At 41.0% G+C, this 25,832-nt stretch overlaps 3 protein-coding genes and 1 long non-coding RNA gene across 5 annotated transcripts; 2 read left to right on the top strand and 2 right to left on the bottom strand.

Annotated features, from left to right (window-relative positions):
- Positions 1-231: 231 nt before the first annotated feature.
- On the bottom strand, positions 232-7,853 carry ADAP2 (ArfGAP with dual PH domains 2). Of its 2 annotated transcripts, none has more exons than XM_038157597.1 (10): positions 7,439-7,853; positions 6,271-6,401; positions 5,502-5,593; positions 5,294-5,379; positions 4,437-4,546; positions 3,638-3,784; positions 2,853-2,936; positions 2,377-2,439; positions 1,069-1,146; positions 232-473 (listed from the first exon to the last, which is right to left on the bottom strand). In XM_038157597.1, exons 1-10 carry the CDS (start codon positions 7,527-7,529, stop codon positions 264-266), a joined length of 1,092 nt encoding a protein of 363 aa, XP_038013525.1. In that variant the 5' UTR covers positions 7,530-7,853; the 3' UTR covers positions 232-263. The 2 variants fall into 2 exon arrangements, with proteins under 2 accessions (XP_038013525.1, XP_038013526.1); XM_038157598.1 differs by lacking the exon at positions 7,439-7,853 and adding an exon at positions 6,787-6,942.
- On the top strand, positions 6,340-9,854 carry LOC119709605 (collagen alpha-1(XVII) chain-like). The gene is made up of 4 exons (XM_038157578.1): positions 6,340-6,381; positions 7,119-7,943; positions 8,535-8,594; positions 9,751-9,854. The coding sequence occupies exons 1-4, from the start codon at positions 6,340-6,342 to the stop codon at positions 9,844-9,846; spliced, it is 1,023 nt and encodes a 340-aa protein (XP_038013506.1). The 3' UTR covers positions 9,847-9,854.
- On the bottom strand, positions 9,705-25,747 carry ATAD5 (ATPase family AAA domain containing 5). The gene is made up of 23 exons (XM_038157586.1): positions 25,353-25,747; positions 22,729-24,509; positions 22,305-22,392; positions 21,456-21,620; positions 21,136-21,274; positions 20,548-20,632; positions 19,908-20,089; positions 19,312-19,469; positions 18,892-19,045; positions 18,372-18,665; positions 18,103-18,199; positions 17,493-17,575; positions 17,258-17,403; positions 16,976-17,126; positions 16,357-16,527; positions 16,039-16,154; positions 15,862-15,955; positions 15,566-15,630; positions 14,503-14,683; positions 13,617-13,807; positions 12,504-13,336; positions 11,247-11,411; positions 9,705-11,055 (listed from the first exon to the last, which is right to left on the bottom strand). The coding sequence occupies exons 1-23, from the start codon at positions 25,422-25,424 to the stop codon at positions 10,977-10,979; spliced, it is 5,490 nt and encodes a 1,829-aa protein (XP_038013514.1). The 5' UTR covers positions 25,425-25,747; the 3' UTR covers positions 9,705-10,976.
- LOC119709619 lies at positions 13,814-19,270 on the top strand. Its single transcript, XR_005259387.1, has 4 exons — positions 13,814-14,276; positions 16,138-16,213; positions 16,683-16,839; positions 18,938-19,270. It is a non-coding gene; the product is annotated as an uncharacterized LOC119709619 (long non-coding RNA).
- Positions 25,748-25,832: the final 85 nt, after the last annotated feature.

Raw genomic sequence — 25,832 nt, 5'->3', positions numbered from 1 at the left:
GGAAAAAATCATTGGATGTTGGATTTACCACTCACATAAAAGCCAAACAGTAGAGACTGTCGAAAGCGAGGAGCTAGAAGAATCTGTGTGATTCCATTACAGTATCCTCCACAACTTAAACTTGGCTTGTTTTTTTATTGTGCCAGAAATGTAGTGCTGTAAGAAACATTCATCCCACTCTGCTGAAAACAATCCTGTTCCTGTGTGGCCAGAAGCTGCAGCTAGGTGGTATGTTGTTGCCTGCCTGCTCTTCCCTATGGACATCAGAGTTGGGTGATGACTCCGTTCAAGGCATCCATCCACTCCCTCTGCTTCCTGTCATTCTCACAGATAAACACAAACTCTCTCACTGGCGTCACCAGAGTGATCACTGGCTTTTTCTTCTTCACCCAGACTTTCTGGGGCAAATCATCTCGTACTTCATATCCCTCATCCCTCCTTCCAATGAAAACCTGACCCTGTGCAAATGCATCCTGGAAAGAAGGAGGCAGAAGACAGCCATTAGCCAGCAGACAGTGGAGCTCCAGCAGGACTGCTCTGTCCTTTGACATGGAACAGGATCTGGGGATGCACAGAGAGGAACCGATGACACTGACTGGTGACACCAACAGGGAACACACAAAGGGGTATCTTGCACTCACAGGCATTCTTAGGAGGAGAAATCAGGGTCCCACCCTCACAGAGCTGGTTGGTGGGTGTTCAGAAGGGGCAGGAAAGGACATTCCCATGACTAAAGCAATGCTAGGAAGCAGGATACTGGGGCTGTCAACTGGAATATTGCTCATCTTGGCTAAGGTTACAGACACAGAGGCACTAGGGCTGGGGGAGAGGGGGCATGAACATCACAGGCAGTAGCAGTTACTTTTAAAAGATCTTTCTCACAGCCACTGTACAGGCCAGAATTCCCAACCAGCTCAGCTTCAGAAACATCCTTTGGCAAGGGAGATGGCCTCTTGAGGCTGAGCCTGCTCCAGTCTGGCAGAGCCACTGGAAAAGGTGGATGAGAACAGACCCTTCCTCCCCATGTGCTTCAGGAAGGGGCTGTGGAACAAAGAACACTCCTCTTACCAGTGGATTTTTAAAGTATAGCAGGTTCCTTTCCTGAGAATCCAAGCAGAACCAGCGTACCTTAAAGGCCTCCTTCTGCTGCAAAGAAATGATAGAAATTCTTTAAAGAATTCTTTAAAGACCCAAGTCTCAAAGCAGACTTTGGTCTATTCAAATCCCAGGACCACTTAAATGACTTGGAGCTGGAGTTCAGTTTCCTTCATCCCTGCAACTGATAACACGACTGCTGTGTGCAGCCGTCAGCTCTCTCTTCTCCCTGGGCTCAAAATACAGATTTACATTCACTGACAATCCTTTGAGCAGGGGAGTAATCAAATTAACAGGATTAAGGAAGTTGCATGAAATGGATTGAAAGCACTGCAGAGAATAACCCCTGAGTGGTGATAATGAAGAGAGTGAGCAATCAATTTCAACATCCTGATCAGGGAGGTTGTCCTTGGAATTTTGGGTGTACAATACTAGTTGGGTTTTTTTTAGGTGCTAATTTCATCAGCTACACTTACCTGACCATTCCTGAGCTATTAATTGCTCCAGGCTGAACTGAAGAGGCCTCTTCTAGGACTCAACTCAGTTTAAGCAGAACTTAGGCCTCAGGAGAAAAACACAAAGTCTTTCATGCTCTGTGCAAATACCTGCAGAAGAGGTGTTGGAACACTGGCACAAGCTGGGCCAAAACCCAGCATATTCAGTATCAGCACTGCACTGCTGAACTTTATAATGGGACTTGGCTCATGGTTCACTCAGAGGAGAGCAAGGCAAGAAGTGGCTGTGCTCAAAGAAGACCTCAGATCTTTATCTCCTCCTTCAGCAGTGCCCAAAACCCCACTCTTCTGTTCCAAGAGTACTGGCCCAAACACTTCCCACAATAAAACAAACCAAATGATTGGCTTCACTGTAGAGAAATTTGCTCAAATGACACTTTGCTGCTCTAAGTAGATGTGACTTAAGTGCAACTGACTCTAACTGAAACAGAGAAGTAGGGGGGGGTCAGTACATCATGTTCTGCTGTGGCAGGAGCTGCAGTTAGCAGATATAACAATCCATGTGGTGTTGTGTAATAGCACTTTGCATGTCCATTGACAGCTAATCCACCTTGCTTACTCTTCAAGGATTCTTCTTCCCGATCTTATTTTCCACACAAAATAAAACATGGCCCCAAAGAACATGACAGGTTTGAATATGGTGTCTTTTATCAACCCAGGAAGCAGAGAGTCACTGAGCAAATAATTTACAAGTCAGGATCATTGAACTACCAAATATTCTCTATCTGGAATGCTCCTGTTTGTGTAATGCCAAATATGCACTTACTTTTGGTCCTGTTTTCTCCATATATCCTTCTTTGACAAAACTTCTTGTGATCCTGGGTATGAGCTAGGAGAACACAAACACAAAAAAAAGTCTGTGTCTGTCCCAGCTGAAACCAGGACAGCCCGTCTCATTCAAGATTGCATTTCTGCTCTGTTTTTGTGAAAGTTAATCACCATCAATTGTGGCTTTTGGGGTCTGGGATTTTTTTGGTTGCTTGGTAAAGGGAAGTCTGAAGTAAGAAGGAACATAACATTTTTGACAGATTACACTGTGTAAGAATCACATGGAGACTTTAAGGCCTTAAATGCTAACCTAGTTTTTGCGTGTTATTCAGTGTGGCCTTTCCTTCTACCTCTTCTGTCCATTCCCTGTACCCAAGTGCTGCTTTTTAAGCACCTAACTCTGTCAGAAGAAGTGAGAAAATGTTTTCCCATGCTCTATTGGCTAGACTGCTTCAAGCTCTGTTCAGTTCTCACCTCAGGCTCAGGGACATTTGGGAAGGTTGTTCTGAGATAATGGTAACGTGCTGCCCGAATGGCATTGAACCAGTCAACAATCTCCTGGGAAAACAGCAAATATAGACATAAAGATCAACAAGAAGAGTAAGAACACTGCTTCTCCAAAATGCCTTTGTCCTTCCTTGTGACCTCTTTGTAAAGAGGTACTTTCTCCGCAAGGGGCAGAGAGAGTCAGTGATTTGTCCCAGACACCTGAAAAACACTGACCCTTGAAAATAATTTTAAAATGCCCCTCCTGGGAGGCCCAAGACATTCTCAGCATGGGCAGCTACCCAAGTCTGCATACACAGGCTTTTTCAGTTGATTCAGTTATGGGTTGTTTAAAAACCTCTGTACCTGGAAAGACACAAGAACTCTGGTGAAGGAAGAAACAGAAGTCTAACAATATCTATAGAGATACTTTTTTTAATTATCATTGTTGTCTTGGAAATAATGTAGAACAATATTCTCTATATGTGCCAAGAATTTAACCATGAAATTGTGTAAAACCATGAGACGATTACCTTACAGAGATTTATATCCATGCACCACTTCAGACTATCCAAAGGGTGAGGTTGAATGTATGCCCCAACAGAAAAGGAGCAAGATGCTACAGTTAGGAGTATCAAATTCTGCAACTTCCTATATTCTACAAGTCTTAGTGATGCCATCTAAAACCAGATCTTGCAGACACAGTAACTCTCCCATAATATAGATCCAACATCTAAGCATCTTGCTTACTCCAGAGTCTCCATTATATTTACCTTTCCACTTTCGTGATAGACAAAAAGGTTCCTTGTTTGACCATCTGTGATGTATGTGATCTGCAGCCCATGACTGTGTCCTATTTTCTCCACCTGGAACATTGCATTCAGAGTCTCAACGCTGATAATGGCTTTTGGAACTTTGGACTGTGAAATGAAAAGCATCACTGTATTAAAGTGCTCTCAGGGAATGTACTGCAGAACAGATCAGCTGTATGAGACCTAGACCCCTACTGAAAAGAAAGCAGATGTCCTAAAGTATCTGAATATTGCATATACCTGAAACATAAAGCCTTAACTACATGCAACATAAAACCACGTAGAAAGATTCCTTCACAAATGCTGGATCACTACTAAAGAGGGCGGGGTGGGCATTGCAAGGGATAGGTCTATCTCCAGCCTCCCAGTTAGAGAATAGCTAGCTACAGTCTCTCACAGAAAGGAGCCCTGCTGGGGACCCTGCTGCAGGAGCTGATGAGAGGATAATTTGGTAATGTAAGAGGTAACAACTGCCAGCACATCTCTTCTTTGTTTTGTTATTCAACTGCCAGTACCCATTTCCTTTGTTCACTAAGAAAGAGGAGGCTGCAAGGTTGAGATAAGGGATGAGAAAAAGAACTAAATCCAAAATTGCCCAATATACCACATATATTAAGGGAGAAATTTGCACTTCTCTAAGCACAGGCTAGCCACAAAACTAGAAACAAAGCTACTTGTGCTGGGTTTTGCCCACAAAGAGCAAGGTCTGAAGGTAGGTGTTGACCTGCTACCTATGGCCAGCTCTGGCTGAAGAACTCACTTCTTTGCTGTAGTACTTCATCACCCCTTCCTTTGCTGACAGGACAAACTGCCTCTTCTGGAATTGTCTGCGTCCCTTCCCAAGCTTCCAGAGGCATCCTTCACGGCTGCCTGCAGACCAGACAGAAAAGTGTCAGAGAAGTCCTGCACAAGGGCAGGACAATTTAGCTAAGAGTGATGTGGCACAGTGTGGTTTTTTTCAGGACAGCTACGACAAGGGTGAAGAGATGGAGAAATTTTGACTCCATGTTTTAGAAGGTTGGTTTATGATATTATGATATTATGATATATATTATATTAAAAAGACTACACTAAAACTATACTACAAGAACAGAGAGAAAGATGCATCAGAAGGCGAGACAGGAATAGAAAGGAACGAATAACAAAGGCTTGTGACTCTTAGAGAGTCTCAACCAGTTGCCCCCTTGATTGGTCAGTAAGTAGAAACACCTTACATTGACCAATCAAGGAAGCACTTGCTGCATTCTACACCAGCAGATAACAATTTGTTTACATTTGTTCCTGAGGCTCTCCGCTTCTCAGGAAAAGAAAATCCTGACAAAAGGATTTTTATGAAATATTGTAACTACAGCACAGTTTCAAGTCTCTTCTCCATCTGAGAATTTTCCCCTTGTGAAAAATTAAGTGGAGGAAATAGAGAACTGTAAGATCTGAAAATACCCTTGCACTTGTGTAAGTGCCTTTTCTTAGGAGTTTCTTCTCAAAGCTAGACTCAAAGCAGTGACTGCACATCCAGCAATTCAAATGTGACAAGCCAACCTTAGAGATCTCCAAAGCTGCCAACAGAACACTGTGCTGTTGGCCTTGAGGCTGAGACCTCCCTGACAATCCTTTTACCTGCAGAACAGGGATCGTGGCAGACTCCAGTGTCAAGAAATTCCCCACGCTCATATTTAGCTCTAATCCACTGCTGTCTTAAAACCCTGAAAGAGGAAAACATGGATAAAGCTGATCTGTCTCTACTCTAGTTTCAGCAGCCAGCCAAGGAGACCTGAAAGGGAAGCAGATGTAAAGGTCTGCAGCAGTGAATATACCGTTAACTTACATGCAGTCATGGGACTTGGGGATGTAATAGTATGGAGGGACCTTTGCCTCATATTTAGCTTTGGCCCAGAGATTCCCATGATTCCTCATAAACTGAAATACAAAAAAAAATTACAGTTAGGTGTGCCACTGCAAATCAACACCATGTCATGAATATAGAATGAGACTTGCATCAAAGGGAGTGCTGCACTTTTTTCTGAGTCCTGCCATAACTCTCAGTGTGTATTTACATACATTTATCAATTCCCTTTGGGGTTATAGTTTGCTGTTTTTAGGTGGATGCACCTTTTTCAGTATTTACAGTTCTGAACCATGTGTGAAGGAATACAAAAATGTGGTTGTTGATGAAAAGAACAAAAGAAAACTAGGAGAAAATTTATATATGATCTCCCCATTCCTTCATCTCCTCCCAGATATTAACTGTGATTGTATTATTAACACAATTCAACTGAATGATGAGAGGCTGAACCAAAATTTAAGAAGAGTATGTTGCTTTCTTAATTGAACATACTACCAGGAAATAATTGTGGGTTTCTAAGCCACAGGGAGAAGTTACTGTGTATACAAAAATACACACCACAGACTGTTAGGAATATGGTCACCTATCAGTGACCTATCAATGTCATTTGATTGAGCAGGTCATAAAAATCCCCCTAAAGTAACCCATGCAGTTAACATGGCTCTGTTGCACTGTCCATGGTGGATGGCACAGGAATTACATGGCAGAGAAGGTTATGAAATGTGGAGAATTGCTACTTTTTCCTCTATACCTGTATTAAATTGCTCTCCCAGAAGTCAAGCCGAAGGGATTTGACTCTGCTGATTTCAGGAAGATTGCGATGAATTCCAGAGCAATTCAAACAAATGAATATTCCAAGTTTGTAAGAAGCCCACTCTGGATCTAGATAAAAACACAAAGAATCAATTAATACACAGGAAAAGGCACAGCCACTGGCAAGGGTGAAAGCGCACATCTGATGCACAGCCCAGGCTTCACACCTAGTAAATGCCTCAAATCCCACCCCACCGTTTATGGCTGTCACTTCACTGTGTTCAGGGGAACAATACCAGCTTTCCCCAGTGAAAGATGCGGCCCCTGCGCTTGTACATTCTTTAACTGCCTATTTACTTTAAAATTAAGGTGACTGTGCAGGCAGGGGACTGGTGATGGAGAAGCTCAGCTAATTATTACTTCTGCATGAAAAGTTGCTGTTGCTGAATTAACAGTGGCAGGAAGGTGCTGACAGAGCGCACCATGGAGAGTACAACGGACTACAACCACCTACAGCGAGGACTCTGTCCGCTGCCCGCGAAGGCTCCTGCTCTTGCCTGCTGCTACATCGCCTGAAGCAGCTTTGACAGGTGCATCCGTATAGGCATTGAGTGTTCTGGCAAGACCATTTCCTTGGCTTGCGCCACCGCCCACTTCTCGCTATCACGCTAAACAGAAGCAACTCGATGCCTTCTTCAGCTCCCGCGCGACCCACCCGAACGGGCACTGGCGCCAGCGCGGCGCGGGGGCTCCGCCGGGTTTTCCGTGCTTTTCTCTGCCCCAACCCTTGCGCAGAGACATTCCCCGAACTGAAAATCCACCCCACGCACCCTCCTCCTCCTGCAGCCTCATGCCCTGTCCACAAATAACCCGGGGAAACGCCTGGTGCTGAGGTCGTTTCCTGCCCCTTGCTGCGGTTCCCTGGCCCCGCGGGGCTCCCCGAGAGCCGTGTCCCGGAGCGGGCAGCGCCGCGGGACCGGCCCGCAGCAGCCCTGCGGCACACGGAGCGAGGGGCGCGGCCGGTTCCCCGCACGGACCGAGCGGACACAGCTGCGGACCGGGACGGCCAGCGCCCACACGGGGGCGGCCGGTCCCTCGTCACGGCCGCTGTCCGCTCGGAAGCGGGTCCGGGGGCTCAGGGGCGCTGCCCGGCGGAGCCGCCTCACCTGGGTCCCCGCAGTCGGCGCAGCGATCGTTACCGGTCCCGGCCGCCCGCTTCAGCTCCAGCAGCAGCGCCTTGTTGTGGTCGTAGTCCATCGCCCCCGGTGCCCGGCGTGGAGTCTGCGGGAAGCTCGGCCCAGCCGGCAAATGAGGAACAGGAGCGGCCCCGGCGCCCGGGACGCCCCGTCCCCTCCCGTGTCCCCAGGCGCTTCCTCCTGCCGGCGGCCCGGGGCGCGCGGCCCCCCCGGCCCGGCTCGGCCCGGCCCGCGGGCACCCGTCCGGCGTTCCTGTCCTGGCCCGGTCCCCGGCAGCTTTCCTGCAACGAGTCGGAAGTTCTGCGCTGACAGTTCATTACTAAGGGGCCTCTATCCAGGGGGGCTCGTCCGCGCACCTCCAGGTCTGCCTCAGCCCCAGCTCTCTCTGAAAGTAAGTTTACAAAGCTTGCTGGGGAACAGAACGGCAGTGGTGCCCCAGATACCGACCGAAAAAGCACCGGGACCGCCGGGGCAGGTGAGTGCCGCTCTCCCAAAGCAGCTCTGCCCCACTGCGAGTGCTCAGCACAGGCTCTGAGGGAGCTCGGTGACACCAAGCAGTGCCAGAAAAACTCTGCCCACGTAGCTCAACACAGGGACAATACAGCATTTCAACCCTACTGAAAATGCTCCTCTTCCATGCTAAAGCAAATGCCAAAAAGTCGTGCCTTAATATTCTGTTTATCTAAGACAAGAGAAAAGAGGAGAGACAAATTTAAGACAAAGATTTTCAAGAAGGTTACTTAATTCAGAAAAAGATTGAGTATTCAAATATTTTTCTAGTTTTGGGTTAAATTTAATCCGCATTGCTATGGTGCAGTAGTATACACAGTGCTTCTTTAGTAAAGTTTGTCGACAGTCTTGTGAAAATGCTGTAATTTTGTAGATGACTAAACACTCCAGTAGACATGTATTAGCAGTTGCAAATACTGAAACCTTTTTTCCATCTTCTAGGTACTAAATAATATTATGCCGTTTATTTCTTTGTAACTATTGTGAAGTTGTGAAATACACAGCAGCAGAATATCTGAAAAAGTTGTTCAGCTACTCACATAGAATCTCTTTTCAGCATTCCCCTTCTAGGAACTGTTGCATACTGGAATGTAAATGTGGATTTAATTTTCCCCAGGTAATCTTGCAAGCCATAGACCAAAGCTTTTGGCTAGCTTAGTTTTTGTAGTGTCCTTACAGCTCCTGTGGAATAAAAGGAACATTTTGTATGACATCTGGGGAGTGGTTATTTATAGACATATATATATTTCACAAAGACCTGAGCCAGTCTTGCTCTTGAAGGGGTCCTTCCCTCCTCCAACTTCTACTCTGCAATAGCATTAACACAGTCTAAGCCTTTGGCTCATTCTTGCAACCATAACTGCTTTTTTCTATATTATTCAGGGGATGGTAGAATAATGTCACCCTAATTTACATTCTGGAAAGCAATACTGGAATGGCAGTAAAGAGAAAAAAAATCTTGAAACTTGGTTGAGATTTCCCCAAGAAGAACAAGGTTGTTTGTTTTGGTTTTAAGTTGCTGCATATCTACTAATAACTGCTGCTTGAATGGGAGAGAGTCATTGTGAAACTCCAGGGTTGTTTTTACTTCTGATTTCAAGACACAGAAGTTAGCTGGAGGGGCAGTACATAAAGGACTAACCAGGGCCCAGACTATTACAGGAAAATATTTTGCATCAAAAGTAGGCAAATTTCACAGTACTGGAACGGAGCTTGTGAAGCATTTCTTTCTAAGCAGAGTTAGTCAAAACCAGCCCCAGGGAGAGCCCCATGGGCTCTTCCTCAAACGCATCCCTCCTGGAAACTTGCTTTATGCTAGCATACAAAAGATGCTCATACCTGATGCGTAAAAATCCAGAGGTGCTAATTTATCAGAACTCAAATTATCACACACAGATTATCTTTCAATCAGAGTAGCTTGAGGTGATTTCATGTGGTAAATATCTGATCAAGGGAAATACTTGAATTCCACCTTACCTTGTGCACACCACAGCAGAGTCTCTAAACAAGTTCTTAAGGCAGTTATTAAAACCAGAGAGCTGACTTCAAAAGAAGGTAAATTGTCTCTCACTGCTTTCTAATTTGGGTCTTTCAAATTATCCCTGAATTTCCTAAAATACTACTGCTTTATAGGACTTGTTTCTGGTTTATGGAGGTCCTCACTGTAATCTAGTTAGATTGATAGTGCCCTTAGAAAGCAGTCGACAGATACACTTTTACTTTATTATTTTAAAAAAGTTTAAAATGTGTATTTATTTTTACAAATCATACAGGAGAAGCATAGACTGTTGATACAAAAAAATCAAGCCATGAAGATTTTAACAGCCACCACTGCTTTTTTTGATAATTCTGGACAATGGAAAGAATAAACTATGAAGATGATTTACAATACAGAAGCTTAAAATAATTGACTGTTTCCATAAATATTTCTAATTCCTGAACATCTTTAACACATGAAAAATGTAAGATGAGACCAGAACTAGGAAATGGCCTTCCTTATTTTTACAGACACTGAGGTAAGTGGAGCACCAGTGCACGGCAGCAGTCTGACTCAGTTTGAGGAACAGAACAGTCCAACTGCTAAGAAAAGGCAGAAAAGTACATGGTTGAACCAATTCCAGTTTTAAAATCCTTTAAAAAATATGTTTCAGGAGTTTTACCTTTCATGAAACAGAAACATTGAGATTGTAGCAAAGTCTCACAAATTTATTGTCGTATAAAATGGATTCAATCACAAAAAATCAGGCTGAAGTCTTGTCAAATACAAAAAAAAAGAAGCTTAAGAATAGAACACAATATACAAGACTAGAAGTAGTTACATATTCCTGTACCCAAAGTAACACTGGGATAATTGTTATTTACAAAATCTTGCCTAAATCTCTTGAGACCATGTTGAGCTACAGTAATAATTTCTCTATCTTTTTAGGAGATTAACATGCAGATCTGACAGCTGTAAACAACGAAAGGAATGTATACAAATATATGTACATTGAGGCATAGTGCTTTGTAAGGACTTTGTTCCCTGTGGTCAAAGTGAAGAGTTGGTTTTAGTCATTTAGACTTTGGAGGACTTGCTGCCCCCCTCCCACCTCAAGTTATTATCACTTTAACTGCAAATTCAGAAACAAACTTGTTTGAACAGAACAGTCTCCTCAGAAAACAGCAACTTTGCTGTGGAAGTTGTGAAAGTTGGTTGTTACAAAAGGACTTCTTGCTATGTGATCCACGAATTGGAGAGAAAGAGAGCAAGAAGTCCCCATTGAATAGTTTTTGCATTTAATATTATGAATGCCCTTACTGGACAAGCACCAAACAAACCCACATTTCAGCTGTGGAGAGCAGTATAATGACAATAGATATATACAGTATTTTAAATAATTATAAAAATTTAATATACAAATGGCTCTGAATATACAATAATGTGGTAATTAAAAAAACCCAAACAAACTATGGTGAGAATACCACCATTAGGCACAAGGTATTTCTGGTGTTGGCAATTTTAAGGGAAGTCCAAAGACAGCCCATTTATCGTTTGTCTAGGTATTTCAAGATGAATCCCTTCCAGATAATGCAAGAACCTATTTAAAAAAAAGTAAAAAAGATTGTTAAGGGAACAAAGTTATTTCCAAATATAAGGCAACACTTTTATTATTTTGAGAGACAAATGTCCACCTTCCTTGCCTAGAATTATTTGACAAAATATTTTATTAAAATCCTTAACCACCTTCGATAATGAAAAGTAGCAAGATTTAGGAAAACCCAAGCTTACCTTCTTTTAGTCTTCCCTTGCTCTTTGAGCTTCTCAGACCTACAGATACTGCGGAGAGTGGGGAGGTATTCAAGGGTACTGGCTTGCTTATTGCCCAGGTTCAAAGGACTTCTGGAAAATACAGTTTTGATGACAGCCAGCCTCTTCTGTGCTTTTTTGTGAGTGCTAAAATAGAGAATGAAGCTTTATTGTTTCTTATTCAAGAATGTGCAGTGATGGTTTTATTTCTTTAGGATCAAAGCCCCTGGTTTAAAACTCCATTAGACTGATATCCAGTAGTGCATCCCAATGGATCAGATGTCTGCAGCTTCTAATTGTGTGCTGCTTACACAGCATCACAAAGCTGCACCTGGACAGAAACATCAGGGCAAGCCGTTTGTTTGGCCAAAGCTCTTGTCTTAATCAGGAGTCTGATCTGGTAAGCTCTTCAGTCTAGATATGGATGTGAGGATCAGTACAACTACAACTCAAAGCATCTGTGGCCTTGAAAAATAAAAAGCATTATGCAATTGGTATTTGCCAGAATATCAGTGTCAGGTCCAGTGTCTAACCCATGACATAAACCTGGTAACAGGATGCATGGTCAGATCCATTCTGCCATTGCTCCTCCGGGTACTGATTTACAGAAGAAAGGCTCTAAGCCATTTTCCTGTTCAGACCCCTGAATGGGCTTTAAGTACCCATTGTGCCAGTTTTACCTATGATGAGGTGTTTATGTTAAAAACAATGTTTCATACCCACACTTAATAGCATTCTTTGGTCTTTTACAGTGCATTAAAGGTTATTCATTGTTAGCATAAGTTACTACAAAGAATTTACTTTGGATTTTGTTAGGTCTTCATCAAGCAACACCTACCAACACACTTAACAAATGAGTTAATATGAGCAGGTGACGAATTTGCATGTTTGGTAGTTGCAGAATCCCATCAATCTTGAAAAAGCCATTCCTTCAGGGTTCTGTTATTCTTTTGGGGGTGGTGGTGCTGTTTGTCCATTTTTGAAATAACTAGACTAAGGCCAGCATTCCTTAACAACATCAGAGTCAGGCTGATCAAGAAAAGTAACTTTTTGCAGATTGACAAGAAGTTAATTTAAGGTTGTAAAAGCACAATGGACAATATATTGCAGTGTTTTGAGGCACACTGGCATAGTGGTATGAATGTGTATACATCAAATCTGAAATAGTCCTACACCCTGTGAAATGCTCTTCTTGACAAGTAACTGCATTACACTCCAGAAATATTAGCAAAGTCTTACCTTGAATCAGCTGCCTGACTGAAGGATATGCAATTCTTTGTGTTTGAGACAGGCAGAGTAAGTCCCTTCAGCTGATCACTTTCAGGTGTTTTACTGGTAGTTGAAAAGGATTCCAAATTTTGTGAAATATTAACAAAACTTTTAGTGAAGCTGAGTGCTTCAATCGCTGCCTTTATTTCACTACAGCTCTGTGAACTCCACCAATCAGTATTTTCTATACTGAACTCATCACAAAGACCGTTTCTGATTTTGGCATTTGTCCAATGAAATTCTTCACTTTTAGAAAACTCCAGTGGTTCCCTGGTGTTAGTGTTTACACAGCAATCCAGGAAGGACATGTTTTCCACAAACTCAGTCAGCGAATTCAGACACTGAAAAACAACTGCAGACCTTCTTTCATTTACTGAGGTTTTAGTTTTAACTTCTTTTTGTTCTTTATGCACCAACAATTTTGATTCCTTTTTATTCATTTCAACACATGATTTAGGACTTTCTGATGGCAAAGTTATGAATTCAGCTGAATAGTTCAGCTCAGAATCAAATAAGTCACTATCATCCAGTATCTCAAGTCTTTTCTGAGCCTTTGTCTTTTTAGACCTTTTTCCAGGGCTACTCTTCCTAGAGCAAGAACTCTTAGTAGATCTGTCTTTTGAGGAAACTACAGTAGTCCTTTCAAGTATAGACTTTGAGGCTTCAGACTGGTTTGACAGAACTTGCACTGGTAAGGGAAGAATAAGTTCAAGATTACTATATACAAAATCCACATGCTTCATCTGGAATTCTGTGAGAAGCTGCATCAATTTATTCCATTCCTCCACAGTTGTGATTTGGTGCTGTAAAATAATAATGTGAAAGCTTTATCAACATATTATAATTCATTTCTTTTAAATAAAAATGTTATTATAGAAAATCTCAGACTCCTGGCTTTGTGCTTATGAAGTGAGGAACTGTTTTGCTTGTAGGAGACACCCCAGTTCAGATTGTACCTAACCACAAAATTCTCTAATTTCTACAACAAACCTTTTCAGAGATTTGCTTCTAAGATGATGCCATTGTTTACACTCAATTGTCTGGCAATCATTCAAAGTATTACCAAGTCAGCTACAAAAATACCTTAAGAAATGTAAACAAATCTTCTGAAGGCAACAGGATGTTCTTAAGGCCAAGCAACGTCTCTACACAGCCTGTATCACATTTTGGAAACTCCTGAAGATGTGAATCATCAGCTTGAGAAAAATCCTCCTTGGAATCCTTACACTTTGCAGGATGAATGACATTATCTGCCTTCTTTGTCTCTTCTCCTCCTGCACAGAGATAGCAGGTTTTACTTGAAAGGGAACAAATGCATCATTAAACTGATTTTCCACCTCTTTGCCTCAATTCCTGGCACAAAGGATGCTGTAACTGTCACACCTTGCTGTGGTGCTGAAGAAACAGAGCAGCTGAAATGAGACATCCCCATGCCCACATCACTGCTGTCAGTGTTACCAACCTGCTCTTCTGCTTCCCAAGCAGCCTTTGAAGGAGGCTGTGACTCACTTGTCTCTCCCTGTCACTTCCTCACACCCCTAAAACCCTTCCTGAATCCTTTGGGATCAAGTTCCTACCCCTGCCTGCTTGCCAGCTGTCCCACTTTTACCCCTTTTTCAGCTCTGCTTCTTCTAGGTGAATTGCCTATCAGCTATATGGATAAAGAACTGCAAACTCTGAGGAAGATTCCTACTGGTTCTCTTCTTTGCCTTGTTTTGCTACTCACAACATGAAAGGGAGATAGTAAGTACCATAATGACAGACAATAAAACCCTCAAAATTAAATTCCTTATGCATTAATACAAGGGTTTGAAGTAGCTAAAAATAACAGAAGCATCTCCCCTCCCCCCCAATTTAGGAGTCTTACAAGAAGTTACCATTTATTCATACATGTCTAAGAATGCTTTGATTTAGTCAAATTCATATGAATAGATGGATATTTTTTAAAGATTAAATTAAATTAACATACCATGAGGTGCCAAATGCTTCTCTTTCAAGTATCCACCTCCACTTCTAACCCAGAACTGTAAGTACAGGACACTTTGTCTGATATCACAGTTATTTGTGGTCAGGAGAGCAGCCAAGTCTTTCACATCTGTCCGTAGGTTCTCAGCCAGGCACAGAGCTTGCAGGTAGCTCACAGAGTTTATCTAAACAAGAGTTACACACAGACCACTGAAATGACTCCTGCCAATCCCACTGCAGGAAGTCACACAAGAGCAAATTGTTCTATTTATGCTTGCAATACATTTTGCCTTTTAATACAGAAGATTAGTTTATTAAATTGGATTACAGTTAGATTAAAACCTGTAAGGAAAAGCAAACTACCCAATCTATGTAGCCTATGTCAGACAATTAAGTTCAATTTAGAAATAATTAAAAACAAACACACAAATATATTGCTTCTTATCACCAATTATGAGATTTTACTGAACTATATTAATTTTGAAGGTTTTTCTTGCATTCTTTCTTTTAACACTGCAATTGCCTGGAAGTCCAACAGGTTTTCTGTTTCACATTAAGAAATTCCCCTTCTCAATAATTAGGTCCTTCTGATTCTCATTTATTTAGGTTTTTCACCTAATACATAGCTGCAAATAAAACTATTTGCTACACAGAACACTAGTGTTTACATTAAAGGAATAACCCATAATACTTCTAAAATAACTGCTATATTTTTAATGAATGAACCAGTACTGGCATAACCAACCTTCAGATCAGAGCTATCAGATATTTATCTAAATACATTCTAAAAACTAAATGAAGCGATGAAGTGATGTTCTTATTGTAATTCTCAGATTCACTAAACTGTTTGGAAAATAAATCTTCCATGCCAGTAAAACAGCTTCTACATGTAAAAATAAACACGTCCTACACATCCTTACATAAACCCCAAAGACGTGTCTGTCTCTGATGAAACAAGTATGTTACATCAGAAATATATAAACCTACGCCAACATTTAAATTTCAAACTGAAATCAGCTGACAATTACTTGCTGAGGATGTACCTGCATTTCCAGACATAGACTTACCAAGGAAGGGGTTTTAAAGTTGATCTCTTCAAAACAGCCATCAAACATTAAGCTGAATGTTGGATCTATAAAGAGATCAGTGAACTGTCATGACATTATGTTCAAACCTAGTTATTTTCTTTATCAATTAGAGCAGCCAGTACCTTTATTCAAACACACTCAAATACTTGCTTTACTGTCTCCACGCATTTAGTTTTGCATTTAGGAGCAGTATTCAACCATCACCATTTACAGCCTCTAATTAGAGGTGGCTCCTCTGTCTGTAAAGCCTAATTACTGTCACAAACACTACTCACCATTGGTGGTAAGAATTACAGGTCTCTTTGCAGTTGCCATGAATGTCTTTATTGCACTTAGAAATCCTGCATCTTCATCAAATATTATATCCACCTACAGAAACAAACATAGTATCAATAGCTTGAGCAGCAGTTAAAAGCTGTGAACAGTCACAGTACATTTCATGTGAATTTTACCTCTTCAAAAAGAATGAGAGATGTTGCACTTTTCCTGTTGTGTTCTCCTCCTTCTTCTTTGTTTATTGACTTAATTTGAGTATCTTTCTTTACTTCCAGTGAATTCTGAGTATTTCCTGCAGATGGATGAACAATTGAGCAGGAAGGAGGAGTGAAACCATTTAATGCTTTCCAGGTACTGGCTTCAAACATCCCCTATGTATCAAATGCTTGAGAGAATCTGTTCTTTTCTCCACACAGCTCCATACATGCTACATACACGGTGTAGCATTTCCACCTCCAAAGGTAATTTCTTAATTATTAAAAAGGAATACTTACCTCCATTTTTTTCTTCATATGATGCTTCTCCATCAACACCTTTACGTTTGGCAGAAATTTTGAAATAGTTTGCAAGTGTTTTAGAGGGCAAGCTTCGTTTTAATCCTGCTCCTTTTGGTGACAGTGGCGGTTTTCTTGGAGAAATAACTTTCTTTGGAGAATACATTTTTTCTGCAAGGTATGTTTCATATTAAACTTCATCTGGTGATATAATGTCAAACTGATATTTCTCAGACAAATTTAAAGTAAAACCCATTTTTTATCTATGGTAAATGACAGGTTTACTGTGCTGATTTTTTGCTTGTTTTTCTTTTCTCTTGTTATAGGAAAAGCTTTCTGTTCAACTTTCTATTCAAATGCCACAGCACTTGCTCCACCACTGCAGAAATAATGTAATCAAGAGTCAGTATTTTAATAAAGTCATTATTTCATTTAGTCTGTAGTTGTGTTAACCAACAGACCAGTTCTTACTATTCTGGCCAGGTAAGCTAAATCTGCTATCTTTCTAAAAACAACTGATATCTAAAATATCAGTCTTTAACAACCTTCTCCCCTCCATAAAACCCACCCCATAATTCAGACCGAACAAAGAACCCCAGATAAGAACCACAGCACTTACTTGGTGACTTGGTAGTGCTACAACTGTTAAAAAAACAAGGTTTGTGTGCATTCACACCTTTTTTGTCCACTTGATGAGACTGAGTAGCTTCTTTCAGCTGAGACAAAATCTGTCTCCCACTACGCTGGCAAGAGGCATTGACTTCAAATATCTGCAATGGTATTTATTTTACAAAAAAAAAAAAAAGAAAATTAAACTGTAGACATCCTGTATTACAAATGCTTTTGCATCATGAGCTACAAATAAGAAAAATGCACTGAGGAAAGAAAGAACTCCACGAACCTTAAATCCAAGCTCCTGAGCACAAGCATACACTGCAGCAGTTTTCCCCACTCCTGGTGGGCCAGTTATCAGAACCGTATTGCAAAGGGTTGTCTCTTCCTCAATATCAGATTTACTATCTTTAAAATCAAGGCTGCTAAAAGAATCTGTAGAAATAGTAAAAAGAAAATAAAGGATTACTGTTATTTTTTGCCAACTTTCAACAAAAGAGAGGCTCTATTAATTCTACCAGTACCTTCTTGCTCTTTGTCCTCCTTTTCCCTTTTCTGATTTCGTTTTTCTTCCAAATCAGCTCTCTTTTTCCATTCTTTTAACCAACTATAAAAGAAAGGAAGAAAACAAGAATAAAAATTGCTGATTATTTAAGTGAACCAAATTAAGATGGAACAGAACATAAAACTAGGGGACATCAGCCACTTGTTGTCCCACAGAAATCTATCAAGTCCTTTCAGGTAAAAGGAAAAAATGTTCAGGATTTGATTCTTTTGTAGAAAAGGTTTCCTTTTTCATTCTACCTTCTGTTAGCTGACTTGTATAAAAACAAGTCATTTGGCGAACTACTTATTCACTCATACTTCAGTGTTGTTTTGTCAGATGGATCTTTAAATTCTGAGTAAGAGCCACACCAGTAACTTAAGCACACACAGAAAATTTAACTGAAAGCACGATGTGTCAGGTGGAATTTAAAGCTAAATTCCTGTGAAAAGCAGACAGTACAGCAAGGTCATTATCAGGATGCTTGTAGGGAAGTACAGACAAGTACTGCTCTCTCAGTACTTGAGCATTATCAAGTAACATGAGGTTTTGAATTATTTTAGGAATGCATCCATGTTCCAACTTCTGACCTGTGTAGCCTTTCAATTTCTTTCCTGTTTCCTACAAGTTCACTGGAATCTTGAGGCTGATATTTTTCTGTCCAGAGCATATCTTCCTTTTCCACACCTACAGAAAAAATAATGTCCATGTTTAAACAGTTCTTCATGCAATAGACTTGATCACATCTAGCAGAGTATCAGGACTAGATTTGATTTTTGCATCACAGTGGAAAGCTGACACAGATCACACACACACTTTCTCAATGCAAAGATTAAAATGAGATAGGAAATGCAGTTACCTGAAAGTGCACTTGGATCTGATAAACAGCCACTGTCTTCTGACACACTATCTGGTTTCTGCGTCTTGTTTTTTCCCAAGTGTGTGGCTTGTCCTGTCTCTGCCTGTTTTTCTCCAGATATGGGAGGAATAAGGTTCCTGGAAACTCTTGATTTCATTTCAGTCTCTGTACCTTCAAGTTGTTTTCTTCTTTTTGATTTGCGATCTTCTGTTTCTTTCCTTTTCCTCTTTGTTTCCTTCCAATTGTCAGGATGTTTCTCCATTACATCAAGATTTGCAGTGCCATCTCTGCTTTCTAAGAAAAAAAAAATTGCATCCATTTAAAATTTCAGGCCAAGTCCATTACTACTGTACATTTGCTAAGCCATATTTGAAGAATTTGGTCAAAATAACCTAAAAACGTGAGGATCAATGTATTTCCAACAACAGTATTCCTTCAGTAACACATTTTTTTTAATTCCCAGTTGTTTTTTAATGCTAGAGAGAGTGAGGGTGGCTTTCTCCCTACACAGTTTCCTAACCTTGTGTACTGTTTTCCAAAGCCAACCGCTCTGTTTGCTTTTTCAGGAACCTGGAGTAGTATTTTCTCACTGGAAACTGAGAATTAGAAGCCACAATCTCATCTAGCAAATCCTTCTTGAATGCATCAGGAAAAGGTGGTCGGTGGCCTGAAAGCTGGAATACACACACACTCAATTACTCAAAAACTTTACACAGAATGCTTTGCATAATTTAAACTGGTAATATCTTGTTAAATTCAGAGGTGAACAGAAACTGATGAGAACTGTCTAATGGTAAGATACAAAATGGGTAACTCACACACAGGAAAATTAAAAAAACCCCAAACAAATTACAGGACCGAAACAAATTCAAACAACAGGATTTATTAAAAACATAACTCCAAACAAGTATCAAAACAATTTGAATTTTAAAGTACTAACCACAGGTGCAGAACAATTTCCAGTTTGTTTTGAATTCACAGTGGAAAATTCGCCAAGTGAGAGAGTGATTTTTGTGATGTTGGTGACTTCAGTACTCAGTTCCCTCAGCTTAGTTAATAGAGGACATGATGGTGATTGCAATTTCCACATTGGAGAACCTACAAAAGAACCCCCACCAAAAACAAAACAAGAGTTAACTTCTATTCTAGGGAAAAGAAATGGGCTGGTCGTCTCTCTTCTGTGAAGTCTTTTGTCTTTGTCAGAAGGAAATGGTTTCTGTCCAAATCAGTCCAACACAATCTTTATTCTCCAAATTGGAACTTAACAGACCAACTTTTTTTGACTAAATATTAAGAATTTTTCATCCTTACCCATGCATGTATAGACGACTTTAGCATCAATTTATTTGTAAATTTTGTATTCAAAAACATCTGACTGGAAGCTACTAAGTTTTGTTCTCTTACTGAGACACAAAACATGAGGAAACTCCCACCTATTCCAGTCCTAAGCTGTTCAAATTCATTCTTTTCTGCACAAATTCCTCAGAAATTATTATGTACATTTGAACAAAACCCAAAAACTTAACAGAAGCTTACAGTCATCCTTCTGCTGTACATGGATGACAGTCTTAAAACAGGAACTTGCAAGAGAGTATGCTTCCATTGCTGCTGCCTTCTTTGCAATCTGCCTTTTCAGTGACTCTGGCAATCCACTCATCAGGAATTCACGTTTTGCTCTGAATGGATCACCATCTTGAGAATTTTCAGATGCATCTTGGCTTTAATGAAAAAAGAAAAGAAAGAAAAGAAGATAGAATTAGTAGAACTTCCAGCTATGCAAGACTGAATTTAATCCCATTATCTTCCAAATGAGTTGCAAGTAGTCCATCAGAACTGCTAAAATTTTAATGTGGTTAGTGTGAAATTAATTCTGTGTTAAAAATTATAATCTAAAAAAATTCTCTTTGGCTTTGTGTTTTTATATGCAATTTGGGATTTCTTTTTAATCAGTCACCAACTACATTTCCAGACATCCAATATGGTTATAAAATGGTTGAGGAACTCTCCACAAAACCCCTAAAATTTTGCAAGCAGATTAAAATATTAATCAGTATAAAAGTCACGAATATTTATAGCACGTTTCAGTAAGTGTATTTAAACCTGTAGAATGAGAGAATGTTAAAGTAACCTTGAAACCTATTTTGATTTTTAAGCAACTGCACTCTTGACAACTGACCTGCTTTCATCAAAGATGACAATTGGTTCACCTGCAGAGTTTGGAGCATTTTTGCCTAGGCAGGAAGGTGGACATCCCAGTTTCCCTTTAAAAAGGAAAAAAACCTATTATTAGATTAGCACTGATACAAGATTCTAACCTTGCTTCTGTGTTCACTACCTGTATGTTCCATTTAACATCATCAGGGAATCTCCTTTTCTTAAGGGAAAGTTGAGTATTTTAACAAAACTCATTATAGCTTTGTTTCTAATTATTTCCTCAGTACAGATGCTATTTTCTTACATTAGGAAAAAAAGAAGATGTAACAAAACATGATATATGTTGACAATTTTTCAAATAAACAGTTTTCCCTGAATGAAGAAAAAGCAAAACAACACTATGTAAATAACATAAATATGTTATGTAAATAACCTCTGCACTGTTAATTCATATAAAAAGGGAAGCTATACATTGGAATATCATACAAGATAAATCAGAAGAAAATATTAATATCCTGCAAAGGCAGCTTTATGAGATAAAGTTACAATAGTCAATAATATAAAATGTTTCTGTAATAAAAAAGAAACACATTCAGTAAAACCCAATTACCATTGGAGTTCTTTGCAACCTTCAAGTTTTTAGACTTCTTCCCCAAAACATCATTTAAGCTCCGAAGTTTCTTTTCCTTCACACTCTGCTCTGTAGTAGTGCCACTATCCACTTCTGAACCTAGAATTATTACTGATTCCTAGAGGGAAAGCAAATCAAGTAAGAAAGGAAACCCAACTTCTCCTCCTTTATTAACAACACACTGCAGATATCTACCTTAGCTTGCAAACGTTTCTTGTAAAGAATCAAGTAGGAATATTTGTGTTTCTTATATCAATAACAAATATATAAAAATATCCCCCCCAAAAGTACAGCCTTACATCACTTTCTTCTAATTTCTTCTTCTCAGCAAGAGCTCGCTGTCGAGACGAGCGCCTCACAGGAGCTGCTGAGTCTTCACTCACTTTTGATCTGTTCTGCTGTATAGCCTTTGCTTTTTCAATCAGCTGCTTTGCTTTAGATCTGTTTTTAGAAGTGGAGTTTATCTGTTAACAAAGAACAAAAAACTGAAATAGCAATTAATAGCACTCTCTTCACTAAATACTTTTTAATAATTATATAAGTATTATTTTTCACTTTCATAGAAATAGGTAATTGTTGCAAAATTTCACTGGTATGAAAAAACAAATTAAATAATTGAAAGAACAAGCAAACTACGATGATATCAACAGTTCTCAAAAGGGAGGGAAAGCCCTGCAAGGAGATCCCAAATTTTTTCATGGAACAGATATGAGCAGTGACATTCTTAAGGTTCAGCTGTGCCCAAACACTATCACAAATCACTGGATCATTTAGGCTGGAAAAGACCTCTGAGACCATCAAGTCCAACTTCTGGCCAATCATTACCTTGTCAAATAAACCATGGCACTAAGTGCAACATCCAGTCATTTCTATATCCCATCCTGAGAACCTGCAGCTCAGGAGCATGCTATTTTATGGAATTTTTCTGTTATGAAAGGTGGATTTTTACTAATAAAACATGTTTTAAGATCTAAGGTGCAAGAAACTATCTGAAATTTCATCATAAATCAGAGTATATTCCCTTTCCCTAGGGCAGCTGGGAAGTGCCATATTGTATTACACTAGATTATTACACAATACTGAATACACCACAATTATACCCATATAGGAAATGACAAAATACTGACACCAATTGTTACATAAATTACCTTTGTGCTTTTGGAGTGAGACTCTTCATTTTTCATTGCTTCAGCTTTATTTGATTTTGTAGCTGCTTTGATACGTGTAAACCTCATTCTAATTAGGGAAAAAAGTATTATGAAATTATTACTGGTTAATAAAGGGAAACGTTACTCTCAATTTCATTTTCAAGAGCCTTTAAAATTACAGTGCTGTAAACAGAAGCAATCTCCCAACTGGTGGATGAGGTTTTTTCATTGTTTGGCTGGGGTTTTTTTCAGGTCTTTAGTACAAACACATTTATAGTCAGCTTTGATTCCTCTCTTTTTTTACCCACCATGATCAGTATCCATGCAACTTTGATATACAGTCCATTATTATTTATGTCTTATTTTCAAAATACTTGCATACAATTAATGGGCAAAAAGGTAGAATATACTCTAAAAGGTTTACCTTATTGGGCTGTTTCCATCAAAGGGCACAGTAATCACCTCAGCTCTGTACATGCTGCTTTTCTTGCAGGATTGTCTGTGTGCTTTTGGGGTGGAAGTCTCTAATGGGCAGGCACTTACTTCATCTGCAGAACAGGCACTTCTAGCCCTGGGCTTTTTAGGTGTAACATTTGTTGATGTTTTGGTTTTCTGCTGCCTTAAACTCCTCCTTAACTCATTCACTTCTGGACTTGATAAAATTATTACATCTAAGGTGTTTTCCACGGTAGCAACGTTAGCACCTGATTCCTCTTCTCCAGTACAATTGCTGGTGTTTGAGACATCAGTTTCCTTAGTTTCTGAAGCCTTCTTTCTTCTGTTTCCTTCTTTCTGAACCTTGCTAGATTTTCTGGGTTTAGCTCTATTGCTTTTAGGTTTAGAATGTGTACATTTGTCCACATAATCTTCTGGTATCCCGCTTTCTAATCCTTTATTTGAAGGAACGACATTTTCAGAACCCTCTTTTTCTTTTGAGGACTTTGCAGCAGCTTGCTTTTGTTTTCCAGGTGCCTTTTTAACACCACTTTTTGTTACATCTGCTGTCGGTTGTCTAAAAGCTTTCATAAACTGATGCTTTTCTTCCAGAGTACATTTTGGCCTCAGAGAATCCGCCCCTCCAGTCTCCAGTACAGCCAGCTCCAATTCTTCTTCCTCAATAACGACGTTGGATTTTCTTTTCTGAGTCACCTGTTCGGTGTGCTCACTGTCCAAGAGGGCTGGGCTGCTTTCTCTTTCCCCTACACGTCCTTTCTGCTTCAAAAAAATGGAAGCTATTTTCCTAGAGCCTTTCTGCCCATTATTAGAGGGAGGTAGTTTGGGGGGAATGGAATGAACTTGTGCGAGGACAGTCACTGTTCTGAGTGGCAGCTGCTGGGATTCCTCACACTTTTCTGGGTCACTCACACTATCACTTTTGTCCATTTCATTTGCTGTACCAGAAGTGTCCATTGCTGGCTTTGTGTCTTCTTCAACATTATTTTCTCCCTGACTTCTCAAGAAGTCCTCAAATGACACTGTTATTATACAATCATTTACCTGGGATGTTCCATCATCCATATGAACCTCAAAACTGGAATCACCAGTAGCAGCATCACACTCTGCTACTGTATTTGTCTTCTCCTCAGTTTCCTTTTTATATGTTTCATTCATCTGGTTTTCCGATGACGAGCTTTCAGACAAATCAGTATTTACTTTGTGCTTCCTTTTCCTTGATTTTTTTATCCTATTTTTTGATTCATTTGTTTCACAACCAAAGTTTTTTGCATTTTTTCTGGAGGGGATAATGTTTGGGAAGTTCTCTCTTTGATCATTATCTTCTGCTAATTCTCCTGCACACTTTTTGTCTACTAGAGTACGAGAAGCAATAAAGTCATTACTGTCTTGTTGCAGTCCTGTAGTTACTCCGCTGTCATCACTACTAATTTGTACTTCAAGGTCATTCTCAGATTTTTTCATTTCTTTTGGCATATTACTTAAATTAACTTTCTTCCCTTTTCTCCTCCGCTTTAAAGATGCCTTGAAAGATGATTTACACTCTTTTTCATCAGCGTCCAACAGTGTTTTACTTTCTCCAGCTCCTAGTGGGAATGCAGCATTCTCAGTTGCAGATGTCTTTTTAAAATAATCCAAGATATTGTTGGATTTGGGTGATGATAATGCTTTTTCCACTGGTTTTGCTAATGGTGAAAAATACCTTGTGATTGTTTTTGCAGAAGCATCTTCCTCTCGCCGCTTCTTGCATGGCTGTAAAAGGTACAACATGAATCTTAGTTTTAAAAAATATCAGATGACTTATACAGAACTTTTTCAGAAGACAAAAATTCACATTAATGTGCTCAGACTGGGCACGCATCAACTATATCTCCATGTTTTCAAAGGCCATTTAAGCCTGAAATAAAGATTCTGCTCTTTCAGATAAATAAAAATCCTGTTCTGAGACCCTGAGATGGTCAAAACTGAACGGGATCACAGGGTCTTCAGAACAGCTCTGCAGATATTTCACAATACTGGAAGTCTGAAAGTCTGGGTCAATTCAGATGATCGACCTTGAGATGTTCCCCAGAGCGTCTGCAGAGCCTTTAAGAGGGGATTCCAACATCACTTAAAAAGGTCCGATCCTACCGTAAACATCTGACATAGCCTAGGAAGACACTGTACCTCTAAGAGTACTTACAGAAAATGAACACAAGAGAATTCTTATCCCGTATAGTGATTCAAACCATTAAAGAGCATTTACTTCTACAGCTCCAAGAAAGACTTTGGCTCATAAAGATTTCTGTAACTCCTGGTTTACCAGAAACTGAACTCCTCGGAAATCACAGCCTCTGTAGCAGAAAACGACTCTTCCCAAAGCCCCTCGAACGCGTTTAATGACAGCCAGGCCCGCGCCGAGCGTCAGCGGCGCCTGGGAGCACGGGCCGGGGCGAGCGGGCCCTCACGGCTCCCCGGGTACACCGGACGGGCCGTGTCAGAGCAGAACGCCAAAGGGGAGAACGCCAAAGGGGGGCCAACGCCAAAGGGGGGCCCCCTGTCAGCCTCAACCCCTCTCTCCGCCCTCACAGCGCGACGCCTGGCCCGCGTCCCCACCTGAACGTCGCCGTCGTTCCCGAGGAGGACGGGGGAGGCGGCCGCCGCGGCCACGGCGACCCTGCCCACCATGCCCCGGCTGCTGCGGGCGCGGAGCCCTCCCGGATCGCTCGGGGCGGGGGGAGCGCGGAGCCCTCGGCCCCGGGCGCTGCCTCAGGGGCGGGGGGCGCGCGCCGCCGCCATGGCCCCGATGGCGCCGCCTGACGGGCGCGCGCGCCGGGCGGGCGGTAAAAGCGCGCGCGGGACCAGATTCGGATCCTCCGCGCGGAAGGCGGGGGGCGGGGCCTCGGGTCGCTCCCACGTGACCCGCGCCCTCGGCCCAACAGCCGCCCGTTGTCCCGGTCACGTGACGCGGACGGACCGGCGCGGTCGCCCCGCCCCGTTCTCTGCCGAGGCCGCGCCCCTTCTGTCCCCTCTCCCGCCTTCACCGCTGTCAGTTGGGTTTTCGCGCCTCGGCCGTGACGTCACGCAGCTATCGCG

The sequence above is a fragment of the Motacilla alba genome, chromosome 18, assembly GCF_015832195.1.
Source record: "Motacilla alba alba isolate MOTALB_02 chromosome 18, Motacilla_alba_V1.0_pri, whole genome shotgun sequence".
Classification (NCBI taxonomy): Eukaryota; Metazoa; Chordata; class Aves; order Passeriformes; family Motacillidae; genus Motacilla; species Motacilla alba.
This window is presented reverse-complemented; position numbering and strand designations above follow the sequence as displayed.

Coding starts and splice junctions, on each gene's coding strand:
- LOC119709605 (XM_038157578.1), top strand. CDS start 6,340: ATGAATTCCAGAGCAATTCAAACAAATGAATATTCCAAGTTT. Junction 7,944..8,534: donor CACCGGGACCGCCGGGGCAG/GTGAGTGCCGCT, acceptor ATCTCTTTTCAG/CATTCCCCTTCTAGGAACTG. Junction 8,595..9,750: donor GTGGATTTAATTTTCCCCAG/GTAATCTTGCAA, acceptor CAAATCATACAG/GAGAAGCATAGACTGTTGAT.
- ADAP2 (XM_038157597.1), bottom strand. CDS start 7,529: ATGGACTACGACCACAACAAGGCGCTGCTGCTGGAGCTGAAGCGGGCG. Junction 5,594..6,270: donor GGGAGAGCAATTTAATACAG/GTATAGAGGAAA, acceptor TTTGTATTTCAG/TTTATGAGGAATCATGGGAA. Junction 5,380..5,501: donor CCCAAGTCCCATGACTGCAT/GTAAGTTAACGG, acceptor TTCCTCTTTCAG/GGTTTTAAGACAGCAGTGGA.
- ATAD5 (XM_038157586.1), bottom strand. CDS start 25,424: ATGGTGGGCAGGGTCGCCGTGGCCGCGGCGGCCGCCTCCCCCGTCCTC. Junction 17,576..18,102: donor GAAATTGAAAGGCTACACAG/GTCAGAAGTTGG, acceptor TTTCTTTTATAG/TTGGTTAAAAGAATGGAAAA. Junction 16,155..16,356: donor ATATGAAGAAAAAAATGGAG/GTAAGTATTCCT, acceptor ATCCATCTGCAG/GAAATACTCAGAATTCACTG.